The sequence below is a fragment of the Oncorhynchus masou genome, chromosome 3 (genome assembly GCF_036934945.1).
Source record: "Oncorhynchus masou masou isolate Uvic2021 chromosome 3, UVic_Omas_1.1, whole genome shotgun sequence".
Classification (NCBI taxonomy): Eukaryota; Metazoa; Chordata; class Actinopteri; order Salmoniformes; family Salmonidae; genus Oncorhynchus; species Oncorhynchus masou.
The window spans coordinates 44,402,151-44,420,032 of NC_088214.1; the positions used below are offsets into that span (position 1 = coordinate 44,402,151).

Sequence of the window (17,882 nt, forward strand, 5' to 3'; positions counted from 1 at the left end):
CAATGATGACGTCGCACAACAATTTCATATTTATTTTAATGCATGTGTTGTGTATGAAGTGCATGTAAAATATGGGAATTTGTATGTGAAAAGAGTAGCAAGAATAAGCTAAATGTTTACATTAAAGAAGAAAACAACCCTGTTTCTGGAGAGCTACCCTCCTTGAGGTTTCCCCTCCAACCCCAGTTGTAACTAACCTGATTCAGCTTATCAACCAGCCAATTATGAGAATCAGGTGCGCTAGATTTGGGCTGGAGTGAAAACCTACAGGACCGTAACTCTACAGCAACAGGGTTGGAGAGCGCTGCTACAGAGTTTGAAACTGTGGACCACATCTGTGTTTGATGTGCTATTAGAACACCGGTACTTGCTACCCTTATTACAACCCACGCTTTCCCTGTAAAAGCTCAAACCCCGTAAATCTGATGAGCGTGTTTGAGGCGAGGCAAGTTAATGTGGTCCCTATTACCTGGTACATTGGGATGGAGTGCGACGCGACAAACTTGGCCCCGTAAAGCAGGTTGTCGGTCCAGCGCACCTGCACTACGTCGCCCACTGTTGGCGGGCCCAGCTTCACGCAGTCCCGATTCTGAAACCAAACCACAGACAGGGTCATCATATAGGCCATATGGTTAAATACACCAGAGGCGTAACACTAAAAAGCAGGATCAATGAGTCAGCTAGCTAACTGCTGAACAACCAACTATTGATTTTCTGGTTTGTTAAGAAAAGCCAAACATAAGTATGCGTTTTAGTTGTTGAGACAATGAGATCATACCCGTTTTAAAAATATATTTCAAAACATTTAAGAAAGATATCTGGCTAACTCATTGATCCTGCTTTGTAGTATACCTGTCTGGACCATTAAAGCATGTCAATATAGTCAACAGCCCAAATGGATTGATTTGTTTCCACTTTTTAGGATTGGTGAATTTCTATGATCAATACGACCACTGTTTTTGCCATACCACAGTAGCTCACAGCTTGTACTGATAAAAACAGATTGATCTATTGGCACTGCTGCATTAGGGCTCCTCATTGTAATACAATGACATTGAAAAAGTTAGAGTTACAGAAACTGTGTGGCATTTGTTGCCATGGCGACTGCAGCTCGTTAAGCACATATATATATATTTTATATTCAAAACTTTACGGCCCATTTGTTACAGCAAAAAAAAAATGTGTCTTTTGCTCCTTGTCAACACCTCCAGATAGCATTTTATGACGCCAGCAACCAACGATACAGGTGACGCTTCCTCACCTCAATGTCCTCTGGGAAGAGGTTGTCGCTATAGGAGCCGTCATCGAAGACGACCTCGTAGAAGATGGCGATGGTCAGCTCCAGCACCTCACACTGGTAGTAGCGGCCATTTTTGTGCTTACAGATAACATTCTGGCCAACCTCTAGCTCTCGCATGGCCGCCTTATTGCGCTAGGAGATAAGAAGACAATAAATCACACACCACTCCAAATAGCAAGGCTGTTAGCCCCCAACAAAAACTGCTCCCCGGTGGCGATGATGTGGATTAAGGCAACCCCCACCCCCCCACAGCTTTCTGTTTCACGTGCAGCCCGCTGACTGACTACATCAGAGCAGCCAAAGGCACAGAGCAGAAGTGTTGACCTTTGCTCCAACCGTCGCCAATTACAGGAGTATTAGTCCGGAATATTCAATCGTTCATAGATACAGCTTTTTATACAGAACACATACACACATTGTGATATCTGTATAACGTATGGGATTCTGAAAGTGTTTTCTGTATACTATATTCATATTTGTAACCAGACTTACCTTTTGTAATGGCCCGAGGAGATAAAGTTGTACTGAATTGAATATAGTGTTGCGTTACAGCACTGAGCTGAATGAACAGAGGTTTAAACCGATGGCCTATACGACTGTAAACAAACCTGAGAACTCTACCTGAGCTGAGAATGAATGACAGGCTGACCCCCACACACACACACACACACAACCAAAAAAAACTGGAGACCAGGTGTGTGTATGCCACCGATTGTATCTGAAACTTTTTTGGACTCACTCATGCAATGCTCGCAACAACACTTCACATAAGGTGGCTGACATAAAATAAGAATGTAAAACGCAGGTTCCAAGAGTCACAGAATTCTTTCTTCATCATGTCAAAGTGTCTGTACCTGCTTGCAGGCATTCTAGGTCTCACTGTAAGGGATAGGACATCATGTTTCTATATGGTCACATGGTCTCTGGTTTGGAGTTTGTTGTTGTTGCGCAACATTTAGATGGGTATTTCATTAAGGAAGTGTGTTTTGATTTGTTGCATCTAGTTTCAAACTGGCTTTCAACCTGAAAACTAAGCTGCAGGTATTGTCTGCTGTGCAAACAACAGTGTCTTCAGAAAGTATTCATACCCCTTGACTTATTCCACATTTTGTAGTGTTACAGCCTGAATTCAAAATATATTTTTTTTCTCGCCCATCTACACACACACAATACCCCATAACGACTAAGTCAAGTCGACCATGTCGACCATGTTTTCAAAAAGTTCACACATTTATTGAAAATACAGAAATATTTAATTAACATACGTATTCACGCCCTAGAGTCACTGATATTAGAATCACTTTTGGCATTGATTAAAGCTGTGAGTCTTTTTGGGTATGTCTTTAATAAGAGTTTTGCACACCTGGAGAGCAGAATATTTGCATTTTTCTTTTTACAATTCTTCAAGCTCTGTCAAGTTGGTTGCTGATCATTGCTAGACAGCCATTTTCAAGTCTTGCAATAGATTTTCAAGCTGAATTAAGTCAACATTCAGTGTGGTCTTGGTAAGCAACTCCAGTGTATATTTGGCATTGTCTTTTAGATTATTGTTCTGCTGAAAAGTGAATTTGTCTGCCAGTGTCTGTTGGAAAGCAGACTGACTCTCTGATTTTGCCTGTGCTTAGCTATATTCATTTATTTTTATCAGCTCAAAAGACGTAGTCCTTGTCAATGACAAGCATACCCATAACATGATGCAGCCACCATCATGCTTAAAAATATGAAGTGGTAATTGGATTTGCCCCTAACATAACGATTTAGTAACTTTCTGTAAACAAGTTGCATGTTTTGGAATATTTGTATTCCGTACTGGCTTCCTTCTTTTCACTCTGTCATTTAGGTTAGTATTGTGGATTAACTACAATGTTGTTGACCCATCCTCAGTTCTCCTATCACAGCTATTAAACTAAATGTTTGAAAGTCACCATTGGCCTCATGGTGAAAACCCTGAGAGGTTTCCTTCCTCTCCGGCAACTGAGTTGGGAAGAACACCAGCGACTGGGTGTATTGATACACCATACAAAGTGTAATTAGTAACTTCACCATGCTCAAATGGACATTCAATGTCTGCTTTATTTTTACTCATCAAACAATAGGTGCCCTTCTTTGCGAGGCATTGGAAAACCTCCCTGGCCTTTATGGTTGAATCTGTACTGACAGATAACTGTAGTCCATGCAACCTATTATGTGACGTAAGCAAAGTTGGACTCCTGAACTTATTTAGGCTTGCAATAACAAAAGAGTTGAACACTTATTGACTCTAAAAAGGTCTAAATAAATAGTTCCACTGATATTATGGGGTATTGTGTGTGATAAATCCTCAATTTAATCCATTTTGAATTCAGGCTGTAACAAAATGTGGGGAAAGTCAAAGGGTAGGAATACTTTCTGAAGGTACTTGATTGTGGAGGCAATAGAAAATGGCAACAAACTCAATATGCAGAGGTAAACCTGTGTGTAGGAATAATTGCTGATATATATATACACACACACTGCTCAAAAATAACACACTAAAATAACATCCTAGAGCTGAATGAATGAAATTTTCAAAATTAAAGTGGAAAACCACACTACAGGCTGATCCAACTTTGATGTAATCCCCTTAAAACAAGTTAAAATGAGGCTCAGTAGTGTGCCTGTATGACCTCCCTACAACACCTGGGCATGCTCCCGATGAGGTGGCGGATGGTCTCCTGAGGGATCTCCTTCCAGACCTGGACTAAAGCATCCGCCAACTCCTGGACAGTCTGTGGTGCAACGTGGCGTTGGTGGGTGGAGCGAGACATGTTGTCCCAGATGTGCTCAATTGGATTCAGGTCTGGGGAACGGGCGGGCCAGTCCATAGCATCAATGCCTTCCTCTTGCAGGAACTGCTGACACACTCCAGCCACATGAGGTCTAGCATCGTCTTGCATTCGGAGGAACCCAGGGCCAACCGCACCAGCATATGGTCTCACAAGGGGTCTGAGGATCTCATCTCGGTACCTAATGGCAGTCAAGCTACCTCTGGCGAGCACATGGAGGACTGTACGGCCCCCCAAAGAAATGCCACCCCACACCATAACTGACCCACCGCCAAACCGGTCATGCTGGAGGATGTTGCAGGCAGCAGAACGTTCTCCACGGCGTCTCCAGACTCTGTCACGTCTGTCACATGTGCTCAGTGTGAACCTGCTTTCATCTGTGAAGAGCACAGGGCACCATTGGCGAATTTGCCAATCTTGGTGTTCTCTGGCAAATGCCAAACGTCCTGCACGGTGTTGGGCTGTAAGCACAACCCCCACCTGTGGATGTCGGGCCCTCATACCACCCTCATGGAGTCTGTTTCTGACTGTTTGAGCAGACAATGCACATTTGTGGCCTGCTGGAGGTCATTTTGCAAGGCTCTGGCAGTGCTCCTCCTTGCAAAGGTGGAGGTAGCGGTCCTGCTGCTGGGTTGTTGCCCTCCTACGGCCTCCTCCACGTCTCCTGATGTACTGGCCTGTCTCCTGGTAGCGCCTCCATGCTCTGGACACTACGCTGACAGACACAGCAAACCTTCTTGCCACAGCTCGCATTGATGTGCCATCCTGGATGAGCTGCACTACCTGAGCCACTTGTGTGGGTTGTCGACTCCGTCTCATGCTACCACTAGAGTGAAAGCACCGCCAGCATTCAAAAGTGACCAAAACATCAGACAGGAAGCATAGGAACTGAGAAGTGGTCTGTGGTCACCACCTGCAGAACCACTCCTTTATTGGGGGTGTCTTGCTAATTGCCTATAATTTCCACCTGTTGTCTATTCCAGTTGCACAACAGCATGTGAAATTTGTCAATCTGTGTTGCTTTCTAAGTGGACAGCTTGACTTCACAGAAGTGTGATTGACTTAAACATTGTGTTGTTTAAGTGTTCCCTTTATTTTTTTGAGCAGTGTATATATATATATATATTTTTTTTTTAAGAGTTAGAAAACTCTTATATAACCCCCCCTAGAAATATGTAATGCCCCAAAAGTGTATCATCATATGTTTGCACTACACGAACCCCTCCCCTGTAATAGCTACCTCCGGCAGGACGGGTGACTTGTGCCTGTAGCAGGTGACGTGGACGATGAAGGGCCAGTCATCAGGCTGCATGAGCTGGCCAGCAGCCTGGGCGCAGGTGGGGTGGATGGCGGTGGTGCAGCGGCCATGGGAACACTGCACACAACAGCCCACGTCCCTCTTCACCCGGCGCTTACAGTAGAAACACTTCTGCGGAGGGGGGGGAGAAGGAGCAGCAGGAGTTGGAAAAGGAGAAGAGGAACAGCAGTCAGAGGAGTAGAAAGAGAAGAGGGTCAGAGGGAGAGTGGGAAAAAGTGAGGGGGGAAAAACAAAAGAGAGGAGGTGGAAGGAGACATGGGCATTGAGAAGATTACAATGTCTCCTTTCTCACTGTTTCAAACTCCCAGGTGCCACAATTTGTCATTCCCAGTCCAGTTAGAAAATTGCCTTTGCTCATCTGGGCAAAAGCCTGTCGTCCGCAAGCCGATAAGTGGTCAAAGAGATGTCCGTCAGTAGGCAAACGGAAGAGTGTCCTCCCCGCCTTGATAGCAATCTTTCATAGAAGATACTCTTGTTTATCCTACACCGGAGTCCTCCGCAGAAGAGTTGAAATCTGCCACGTTTAAAAAGACATTTTATCTATAAAAATGTCCTGCACAACTAAATTTTTTTTTAGCACTTTGCAAATTTATTTGGGGCCCCACCCATGTAAACCTAATTTGCTCGATGATGTGCGAGTGGAGAAGGAGAGTAATTTCATACAAGCATACTTTCAATCAAGTTCCCTCACCTCGCCGGCTCTCTTCGATTACCATTGACCTTTTTCAAAAAGGAGGCGAGAGAGGACGCACTGTAGACTAACATGGACAATCAAAGGAACCATACAGAAGGGGTCAGGACCAGAGTGAGAAGTGAAAGCCATGAAAAAGAGACTTAATACCAACATGGCAGAAGTATGATTTTAGTATGAAAAATTTAAGTTTGTGGTCATATGTACATCCTTAAAAACATAGGTGCTGGGCTAATGAAGAATACTGAAGAAACAACAACAAAAAACAGAAATAACAGAGTGTACGACACTCATAATAAAGAAAACAAGTACCCAAAACTCACAACAGACAGTCTATAGGGAACTTTAATTCAGTATCTCTCAACAGTTGAAAAAAAAAACTGTGTCAAATGACTCAACACCGAAACTGCAATGACAGGAAGTTGATACACATCAGTCACGTAGAAGTAACCTTGACCATGTTTGGGCCCTGTTGTAGTCTTGACTGTGTCTGTGGTGGAATAGTAGCTCACCAGTTGGAACCTGGCCAGAGGGATGTAGCTGAGGTCCACGGGATTGCGGTGGGCAATGTTCACGAACCGCGCCTCCAGGACTGCGAGCGCACACAGCACGTGCACCCACCTGTGTCACAGGAAACAGGACAGAACATCAAACACAGAGTATGTGTGTGACAGCAGGGGAGAGTATCCACTGAGGAATTTTACTGGGCCTTCATTCCACCACTCAAGGAAACGACAACGTAGAAACGTTATTAATAACTATCAGTATGGCTCGGCTATATTAAAACATATTTATTTGTATAAATACAAAAACGTTTGCGTCACATGTAGTCTAGACAAAAATGGTTTCATATTAGATCTTGTATATAGGACATCGCCCTCATGCTAAGCTACAGGACTGTTTTGCTAGCACAGACTGGAATATATTCCGGGATTCTTCCAATGGCATTGAGAGTACACCACATCAGTCACTGGCTTTATCAATAAGTGCATCGATGACGTCGTCCCAACAGTGACTGTACGTACATACCCCAACCAGAAGATTACAGACAACATCCGCACTGAGATAAAGGGTAGAGCTGCCGGTTTCAAGGAGCGGGACTCTAACCCGGAAGCTTATAAGAAATCCCGTGGCAGGGCTTGCAAACTATTACTGACTACAAAGGGAAGTTCAGCCGAGAGCTGCCCAGTGACACGAGCCTACCAGGCGAGCTAAATTACTTCTATGCTTGCCTCGAGGCAAGTAACACTGAAATGAGAGCATCAGCTGCTCCGGACGACTGTGTGATCACGCTCTCCGCAGTCGATGTGAGTAAGACCTTTAGACAAGTCAACATTCAAAGCTGCAGGGCCAGACGGATTACCAGGACGTGTACTCCGAGCATGCGCTGACCAACTGGCAAGTGTCTTCACTGACATTTTCAACCTCTCCCTGTTTGAGTCTGTAATACCAACATGTTTTAAGCAGACCACCATAGTCCCTGTGACCAAGAACACTAAGGTAACCTGCCTAAATGACAACCGACCCAGAAACCCTAGAACCACTTCAATTTGCATACTGCCCCAACAGATAATGCTATCTCTATTGCACTCCACACTGCCCTTTCCCACCTGGACAAAAGGAACACCTATGTGAGAATGCTATTCATTGACTAGAGCTCAGCGTTCAACACCATAGTGCCCTTAAAGCTCACCACAAAGCTAAGGACCCTGGGACTAAAACCCTCCCACTGCAACTGGATCCTGGATTTCCTGACAGGCCACCCCAGGTGGTAAGGGTAGGTAACAACATCCGCCACACTGATCCTCAACCTGGCGCCCCTCAAGGGTGCATCCTCAGTCCCCTCCTGTACTCCCTGTTCACTCATGACTGCACGGCCAGGCTCGACTTCAACACCATCATTAAGTTTGCCGATGACACAACAGTGGTAGGCCTGATCACCAACATTGACGAGAGAGCCTATAGGGAGGTCAGAGACCTGACAGTGTGGTGCCAGGACAACAACTCTCCCTCAACGTGACCAAGACTATGGAGATGATTGTGGACTACCGGAAAAGGAGGACTGAGCACGCCCCCATTCTCATCGCCAGGGCTGTAGTGGAGCAGGTTGAGAGTTTCAAGTGCCTTGGCGTCCACATCACCAACAAACTAACATGGTCCAAGCACACCAAGACAGTCGTGAAGAGGGCACGATAAAAACCTATTCCCCCTCAGGAGACTGAAAAGATTTGGCATGGGTTCTCAGATCCTCAGAAGGTTCTACAGCTGCACCATCAAGAACATCCTGACGGGTTGCATCACTGCCTGGTATGGCAACTGCTCGGCCTCCGACCGGAAGACACTACAGAGGGTAGTGCATACGGCCAGTACATCACCAGGACCAAGCTTCCTGCCATGCAGGACCTCTATACCAGGCGGTGTCAGATGAAGGCCCTACAAATTGTCAAAGACTCCAGCCACCCTAGTCATACACTCTTCTCTCTGATACCGCAAGGCAAGCGGTACCGGAGCATCAAGTCTAGGTCCAAGAGAAATCTAAACAACTTCTACCCCCAAGACATTAGACTCCTGAACATCTAATCAAATGGCTACCCAGACTATTTGCATTGCCACCCCCCCCCTTTTACACTGCTGCTTCTCTCAGTTATTAACTATGCATATTCACGTTAATAACACTATCTAGACTACCGTTCAAAGGTTTGGTGTCACGCAGAAATGTCCTTGTTTTTGAAAGAAAAGCACATTTGTTGTCCATTAAAATAACATCAAATTGATCCATTTGAATGATCAGAAATACAGTGTACACATTGTTAACGACTACTGTAGCTGGAAATAGTCGAGTTTTTAGGCCTATTATCAGCAACCATCACTCCTGTGTTCCAATGGCACATTGTGTTAGCTAATCCAAGTTTATCGTTTGAAAAGGCTAATCGATCATTAGAAAACCATTTTTCAAACTGTCGTACTGATTAAAGAAGCAATAAAAAAAAAACTGGTGTTCTTAAGACTAGTTGACCAGACACTTGACTAGACAGAGGAGAAAGCTAGCTTGGTCTGCAGGCATTTTCTGCCTTTTACCTTTACTGACGTTGACTGATGTGTCCTAGCTGCAGCGAGTAAAGTGAGACCACGGGCTGCAGACTAGAGTGGTTGTAGTGTTGTGTTTAACTACATGCATTTCGCCTGGACGCCTTCCATTAAAAATCGGTAACGCCTCAAAATCGCTGCACTACTCACTTGTTGTTGTTGGCTCTCTGTAGAGCTCCCCCTCGCAGTGAGCACAGGCAGCAGTCCTGAGGGAGAGAAAGACACACAGATGACTGACCTAGTGTTAAACATCACATTTTGGTTACACATGATTTTACAGCTCTTTGCTTAGTATTTACAGTACATAGAAAAACGGCACAGAAAAATTGTAATTACAAAGTAATTCGCCTGATAATTGGCATAGCGTCGTCCGGATTAGGGTTTGGCCCGGGGTAGGCCGTCATTGTAAAAAATAATTTGTTCTTAACTAACTTGCCTAGTTAAATAAAAGGTTAAATAAAAACAATCATCACTTGTGTTTATTTGGGATTCATTAACTTTTTATGGCTGCAGGGGGCAGTATTGAGTAGCTTGGATGAAAAGGTGCCCATTGTAAACGGCCAGCTCCTCAGTCTCAGTTGCTAATATATGCATATTATTATTAGTATTGGATAGAAAACACTAAAGTTTCCAAAAATGTCAAAATATTGTCTGTGCGTAAAACAGAAGTGATATTGCAGGCAAAACCCTGAGGAAAATCAAACCAGGAAGTGGCTTCTATTTTGAAAACTCCATGTTCCATAGCCTCCCTTTGATCCATTTAAAGAGATATGAACCAGAGTCCTTTTCCTATCGCTTCCTCAAGGTGTCAACAGTCTTCAGACATAGTTTCAGGCTTTTATTTTGAAGAAATGAGCAAGAACGATCACATCGCGTCAAGTGGTCACATGAGTTTTGCTTGCGCAACAGAGTTTGGATAGGTATTGCTTTTCCCTCTCCAACTGTGAAAGAACCATAGGAATTGAACTATCCAATATGGGGTCGGCAAATGTAATGAGGTTAAATCCAGGGTTCTCCCTAAATAATGTAGGAAGGGCGCTGCGCCACCCTGTGGACTGGCTGCCACACTATGTAATACGACTCCTGGGGAGAACCCTGACATCCGATTTGGCTCTACCCAAAACAGGGAATGATGTAGGAAGGGTGCTGCGCCACCCTGTGGACTGGCTGCCACACTATGTAATACGACTCCTGGGGAGAACCCTGACATCCGATTTGGCTCTACCCAAAACAGGAAATAATGTAGGAAGGGCGCTGCGCCACCCTGTGGACTGGCTGCCACACTATGTAATACGACTCCTGGGGAGAACCCTGAACTCCGATTTGGCTCTACCCAAAACAGGGAATGATGTAGGAAGGGCGCTGCGCCACCCTGTGGACTGGCTGCCACACTATGTAATACGACTCCTGGGGAGAACCCTGACATCCGATTTGGCTCTACCCAAAACAGGGAATGATGTAGGAAGGGCGCTGCGCCACCCTGTGGACTGGCTGCCACACTATGTAATACGACTCCTGGGGAGAACCCTGGAATCCGATTTGGCTCTACCCAAAACAGGAAATGATGTAGGAAGGGCGCTGCGCCACCCTGTGGACTGGCTGCCACACTATGTAATACGACTCCTGGGGAGAACCCTGACATCCGATTTGGCTCTACCCAAAACAGGAAATGATGTAGGAAGGGCGCTGCGCCACCCTGTGGACTGGCTGCCACACTATGTAATACGACTCCTGGGGAGAACCCTGACATCCGATTTGGCTCTACCCAAAACAGGAAATGATGTAGGAAGGGCGCTGCGCCACCCTGTGGACTGGCTGCCACACTATGTAATACGACTCCTGGGGAGAACCCTGGAATCCGATTTGGCTCTACCCAAAACAGGAAATGATGTAGGAAGGGCGCTGCGCCACCCTGTGGACTGGCTGCCACACTATGTAATACGACTCCTGGGGAGAACCCTGACATCCGATTTGGCTCTACCCAAAACAGGGAATGATGTAGGAAGGGCGCTGCGCCACCCTGTGGACTGGCTGCCACACTATGTAATACGACTCCTGGGGAGAACCCTGACATCCGATTTGGCTCTACCCAAAACAGGGAATGATGTAGGAAGGGCGCTGCGCCACCCTGTGGACTGGCTGCCACACTATGTAATACGACTCCTGGGGAGAACCCTGACATCCGATTTGGCTCTACCCAAAACAGGGAATGATGTAGGAAGGGCGCTGCGCCACCCTGTGGACTGGCTGCCACACTATGTAATACGACTCCTGGGGAGAACCCTGACATCCGATTTGGCTCTACCCAAAACAGGAAATGATGTAGGAAGGGCGCTGCGCCACCCTGTGGACTGGCTGCCACACTATGTAATACGACTCCTGGGGAGAACCCTGACATCCGATTTGGCTCTACCCAAAACAGGAAATGATGTAGGAAGGGCGCTGCGCCACCCTGTGGACTGGCTGCCACACTATGTAATACGACTCCTGGGGAGAACCCTGACATCCGATTTGGCTCTACCCAAAACAGGGAATGATGTAGGAAGGGTGCTGCGCCACCCTGTGGACTGGCTGCCACACTATGTAATACGACTCCTGGGGAGAACCCTGACATCCGATTTGGCTCTACCCAAAACAGGAAATAATGTAGGAAGGGCGCTGCGCCACCCTGTGGACTGGCTGCCACACTATGTAATACGACTCCTGGGGAGAACCCTGACATCCGATTTGGCTCTACCCAAAACAGGGAATGATGTAGGAAGGGCGCTGCGCCACCCTGTGGACTGGCTGCCACACTATGTAATACGACTCCTGGGGAGAACCCTGACATCCGATTTGGCTCTACCCAAAACAGGAAATAATGTAGGAAGGGCGCTGCGCCACCCTGTGGACTGGCTGCCACACTATGTAATACGACTCCTGGGGAGAACCCTGACATCCGATTTGGCTCTACCCAAAACAGGGAATGATGTAGCAGCTTTTTATTATGTTGTGCATTTCAACTCTGGCGCCTGTTTTCACATCTAATCCCAGGGTGAAACTGAGTGACGTGCCAAATATCAGAACCTTATACAGAAATTTGTGAAAGGGCTACATTCAACCTAACACTCTTTTCTTAAGAGTGTTAGTGGGGCTAGTGATATGGCTTCAGGTGTACTTGATTGCAGTACTACTGACCTCAGTTAAAGCGTTGGCCTCACAGCGGGCACACATCCACTCATCTGACACTTGGTCTGCAGAAACTCCATAGCAACCTGTGGGGGGCAGGAAAAACATTTAGAGGCCTTTCCTATTTAAAGAGGTGTCTTTTCACATCATTTATTAGTACGGTAAATCCATTGACGAAAGTGCAAATTATTGTTTAATATTTATGTAGATTTTGGAACGCTTGTTTGTAATTGTAAATTCTGAACTATGGAATTAACTGGATTTTCCCTGCGGGCATATCATTGATTACAGCAAACATATTGAACACGTGCACTGTCCTCTAAACTAGGGCATGCCGTTTAGGTCTTTGCATGGCAAAAAAAGATATACGTTAAACAACAGTATTTGACGAGTCAAATAAGCTTGTTGACCAATCAGGACCTGAATATAACTGCACGTAACATACTTTAAAGTGGTCGCATTATGTTTCTTACGTAGTTATTACACAATCACTCGTATTTCATATGTCACTGCAATTCACCGATATGTAAGCTATGATGCTGGTAAAGTTGTGTCTAGCACACCTGTCACTGCCGCACGAGCGCAGACAAACTTCCTCAAGCTCTGGGACTGCGGTCATAAAAAAAGCTAGTTAGCTGATGGATGCAAACCATGTTTTCCCCCAAAAACATAGCAGAACGACAATCTGTTTTCAGTAGCTATAGTTCTCTTGCTAGGTGTCATCTAAAATACACCCCCCCACCCCCCCTAAAACAGGCTTGCATGTGCAAATTCAGCACACACAACATTCTACAATAGAACGTTACTGACGTGTCAAATTAAAAGCTTAATTGACGTAGGTGTTACTTGACATTTATCTTTTTTGACACACAAAGACCCAAACGGCGTCCCATACTAAAGAATGGTGTTTAAACGGACTGCAGGCATGAATTAACTGGGATTCAGCAAGAGCAAATCATTCGTTATCAATGGAAAACCGTGCTAAGAACCCAGTGTAAATGAACTAGAATTCATTGAAAGCGTAGCCTACAACACTACAATCAATTACTAATGAAATAAATGCTCAATCTAACAGGCTGTAAAACATGGCGATGGTGAATGAAGCTGTACTCACTGGCGTGAACACGGACACAGCACTGGGAGCAGCTGACCAGGAGGCTGGTGCCGTCCTCCTCCAGGTGAGGGGTGGAAAGTTGGCCCTCTCCGCTGTTGCTGCTGTTGTTGGTCTTGTCATTGGTGGTGCTGAAACACATCTCCGGGATCAGGGGCTTGGACCTCTGTCTGCCCCCTCGCCGGCCTTTTACAGTGTAGCTGGGGTTGCCGCTAGACTCCGACTGTCGGGGAGGAGGGGAAAAGGGACCCGTATTAGTAGGGTTAAATAGTCATTTATATGATTGTTATTATGCTGACAGGTACTTGTTAGCTGAATGGTTTCAGTAAATCAAAATCGTTAAAAAAAAAAAAATTTTTAATGAACCTTATTATTATGTTTTGGGTGCCTATGAACCACAGCTGAACTGCAGTTCAAGCAAGACAATGGAGTTCTTACCTGGTCATATGTGTGGAAAAGCAGGCAGATGGAGCAGTAGGGGGCCTGCAGGCCCATGAGTTGGTTGTATTCCCTCTCCGCCTGGGGGTTGTAGGGTCTACTCTGCCAGAGCTGGGCAAGGGGCTTGGCCCACTCTTCCGTCTCCTCTGGTTCATCCTCCATATTCACATACAGCTCATCTGTAGGAGAGAATAATAGGGAGAGAGAAAGAAACAGCGTGAGAGAAATGAACGAGGGTGGTTAAGTGAAAGGAGAAACAAAGAGTAGGGCTCTGATCGAACACTCTGAATATGTACAGAACTTGCGTTGAAATCAGGACTTGAGATTAGTTGGTTTTTTTTGCCACTTATCCTTCCGACAAGTAGAACTGATTTTTTACTTGCCCAAAAGCTCAAGTCACATATAAAAAAAGGTCTGTAACCATTCTGTGCATGACACAAGCAATTTTTCCAACAATTGTTTACAGACAGATTATTTCACCGTATCACAATTCCAGTGGGTCAGAAGTTCACATACACTAAGTTGACTGTAATTGATGTAATGGTTTTAGAAGCTAGGCTAATTGACATCATTTGAGTCAATTGAAGGTGTACCTGTGGATGTATTTCAAGGCCTACCTTCAAACACAGTGCCTCTTTGCTTGACATCATGGGAAAATCAAAAGAAATCAGCCAAGACCTCAGAAAAAATAGATTGTAGACCTCCACAAGTCTGGTTCATCCTTGGGAGCAATTTCCAAATGCCTGAAGGTACCGCATTCATCAGTACAAACAATAGTACGCAATTATAAACACCATGGGACCACGCAGCCGTCATACCGCTCAGGAAAGAGACGCGTTCTGTCTCCTAGAGATGAACGTACTTTGAGTCCTATATCGACATAACCTGAAAGGCCGCTCAGCAAGGAAGAAGCCACTGCTCCAAAACTGCCATAAAAAAGCCAGACTACGGTTTGCAACTGCACATGGGGACAAAGATCGTACATTTTGGAGAAATGTCCTCTGGTCTGATGTAACAAAAATAGAACTGTTTGGCCATAATGGCCATTGTTATGTTTGGAGGAAAAAGGGGGAGGCTTGCAAGCCAAAGGTCACCATCCCAACCGTGAAGTACGGGGTGGCAGCATCATGTTGTGGGGGTGGCAGCATCATGTTGTGGGGGTGCTTTGCTGCAGGTGGGACTGGTGCACTTCCCAAAATAGATGGCTTCATGAGGGAGGAAAATTATGTGGATATATTGAAGCAACATCTCAGTCAGGAAGTTAAAGCTTGGTCGCAAACGGGTCTTCCAATGACAATGACCCCAAGCATAGTTCCAAAGTTGTGTCAAAATGGCTTAAGGACAACAAAGTCAAGGTATTGGAGTGGCCATCACAAAGCCTTGACCTCAATTCTATAGAAAATCACCTAACTGACCTAAGACGGGTTATTTTTACTAGGATTAAATGTCAGGAATTGTGAAACACTGAGTTTAAATGCATTTGGCTAAGGTGTATGTAAACTTCCCACTTCAACTGTACGTTTATGGTTAAATAGTTTCAAAATGCTGACTGCCTCCTCTCAGATTCAAGGTAGGTGATGTGCGGTGCGCACTTGTAACCATTAAATCTGAATGAACCGTGCCTCAAGTACAGCGCATTCGGAATGTACTCAGACCCCTTGACCTTTTCCAATATATGAGGGAAAAAAACTTAACACATTTTAGAATAAGGCTGTAACGTAACAAAATGTGGAAAAAGTGAATAGGTCTGGATACTTTCTGAAAACAGAACCAAGCATGTGGATAATGTCAAGTATCCTTCATTATATTTGTCAAACATGACTGACGTTTAGCCTATATTTCTGTAATTAAAAGCCTCATTAAAGTTTGGCTACATTTTCTGGCACCTCATGTCAGCATCGGTTTCGACATGAGGCTGTATCCAATATGCATCACCTACACTTTGACATGTAGGCTTGTGTATTAAAAATAGATTTGAATATTATTTAAATGTTGGCCTCACTGATCCAATTCTGATCGGAGTAATTGTTGTGTGTGCATTTAAAAAAAACTTAATCTGTAGTCTTGTCCGACAATTTCTTTTACTTGTCCCCGAGTTAATATCGAGCCCTGCGAATGGTTGCTTGTTGTAAAAGTCCATGACGGCAACACATCCAGGTACTCACCGTCATCACTAGAGCTTTCCCTGGGCCTGAGTAGTGGGTGCTGTTTGGGCAGCTTGCGGAGGAGAGGATGCGGTTTGCTCTTCATGCTCTTGCATTCCGTCTGCTTACTCCGACTGGAATCGGTCTCCTTACTTGAACTTGAGTCCGTCTGCTTACTTGGACTTAAGTTTGTCAGCTTACTTGGACGTAAGATCGTCGGCTTACTTGGACGTAAGATCGTCGGCTTACTTGGACGTACGTTTGTCTGCTTCATTAAAGTTACCTCCGCCTGCACAGGGGAAAGACATTGCTGTGGAAAGAGAGGGGAAGAGGATGAGTAGCCATTAGCTGGCTCGTGTCGATCCACATCTAATTACATTTTCTGCTGTATGGCAAGTGTGGAAACATCCATGTCACATTTTCAACATATTCACCTCGTAATATCACTCTCAACTATCATCACAAACTACACTACTAACTTATAACCAAACAGTAATAACTTCAAAAAAGATAACGCCATGAAAGAGGGCAAACAAACCTTCCGCCTGTCCCTTCGGACCTCCGCCTCGATCCTCTTGGCTGTCCTGGTGTGTGCTTGGGTCTGGACAGGCTCTGGACTGCTAGGGGACCTGGCTTTGGACCTCTCCTCCCAAGCCTGGGCCTCGCCAGGATGCTGCCGCCACTTACCGAGGCCTTGGGTCTGGGCTTTGGTTTCAACCGGTTCTCCCTTGCAGGGAATCTGTGCGTCGGCCTGGTTCTGCACTCCTTTGGTAGATGGGACGTGGGACTCCTGCTGCTCGGCCTTGACTTGGGCCTGGGGCTTGGCCTTGAGTTGGAGGTGGGGTTGGAGGTGCCGTGGCAGGTGCTCCCTGGCGTAACTGTGCACATGGAGGTGGGTGTGGTGAATCTGCTGCTGGTTCTCACGGGCATAGCTGTGGCCCTGCAGGGCCTCCTTAGGGCTCTGGGTCTTATGAAAGAGCAGGCTGGCCACCCCTAGCTTTCTGATCGGCTGGGTGGAGGGGCCGGTCCTGGCTGGAGGAGCCACTACTGGAAGGTGCCTGTTTCTGTGCGACTGGGGTTGAGCCAAAATGGCCGTCGCATGATTGCTGATGGAGGGGATGGTGACTTTTTGCGGAGTAGTGCTTCTGTTGCGGTTGCCCTGCATTGGGTCCGTCTTTACATTAGGGAGGTCCATCAAGGTGACTGAAATACAAACGTGTATAAGGAGAAGCAATGGGGATAGCATTTCCAAGTATCAGAGTCCCATTGAGAATCACTGATGCTGATCTATTTACTACAATAATCTTATTTTTCACTTTAAAAAATGTATAACAAACAAAAACCATTGATTTCAAAGGTTAACAAACCATAGAATTCTATGCACAAGGACTAATTTTAACAGTCTCAGTGAAATTCCGCTACAGGAGAATTGCCCTAATATAAACATAAAAGAGGCCTCGATTCAAACAATTTGACATTTGGTGGTGGGATTTGAACACAAGCCTCCAGAGGCGCTGACATGATACATTAGTAAAATCAGAGGTAACATGAAAAGTATCATATCATGCATCATCTGTGTGGAGTTTTAAAATGTGAAATGAAGTGATGAGGTAGAAAAGCACAGCATTACGGTCAGTGAGGTTACCTGTATCTTTGCACTCCTCTGCTCCTGTGCCCTGAGTGGTGAGGCCAAGTCTGGCTTTCTTTCCATACTCCTCTTCCTCATCTTTAGGGACCACCTCATCAGGTACATCCAGACACACTCTGTGCCTCTTGGTCCCTATCCTCTGTGTGGGGCTGATGGGCCACAAAACATTAAAA

General features: G+C 45.5%; 1 protein-coding gene across 1 annotated transcript in view; it reads right to left on the reverse strand.

The window, feature by feature from the left end:
• Positions 1 to 17,882, reverse strand: part of LOC135517777 (lysine-specific demethylase 4A-like) — a 40,041-nt gene that overhangs the window by 5,282 nt on the left and 16,877 nt on the right. Inside the window, exons 11-21 of the mRNA XM_064942376.1 lie at positions 17,707 to 17,858; positions 16,600 to 17,264; positions 16,083 to 16,371; positions 13,918 to 14,096; positions 13,483 to 13,702; positions 12,378 to 12,454; positions 9,351 to 9,406; positions 6,626 to 6,734; positions 5,345 to 5,533; positions 1,262 to 1,432; positions 470 to 589 (exon numbers count right to left, since the gene is read on the reverse strand). Of these exons, the coding sequence (XP_064798448.1) occupies positions 470 to 589; positions 1,262 to 1,432; positions 5,345 to 5,533; positions 6,626 to 6,734; positions 9,351 to 9,406; positions 12,378 to 12,454; positions 13,483 to 13,702; positions 13,918 to 14,096; positions 16,083 to 16,371; positions 16,600 to 17,264; positions 17,707 to 17,858 (2,227 nt within the window). The remainder of the gene's footprint in view (positions 1 to 469; positions 590 to 1,261; positions 1,433 to 5,344; positions 5,534 to 6,625; positions 6,735 to 9,350; positions 9,407 to 12,377; positions 12,455 to 13,482; positions 13,703 to 13,917; positions 14,097 to 16,082; positions 16,372 to 16,599; positions 17,265 to 17,706; positions 17,859 to 17,882) is intronic.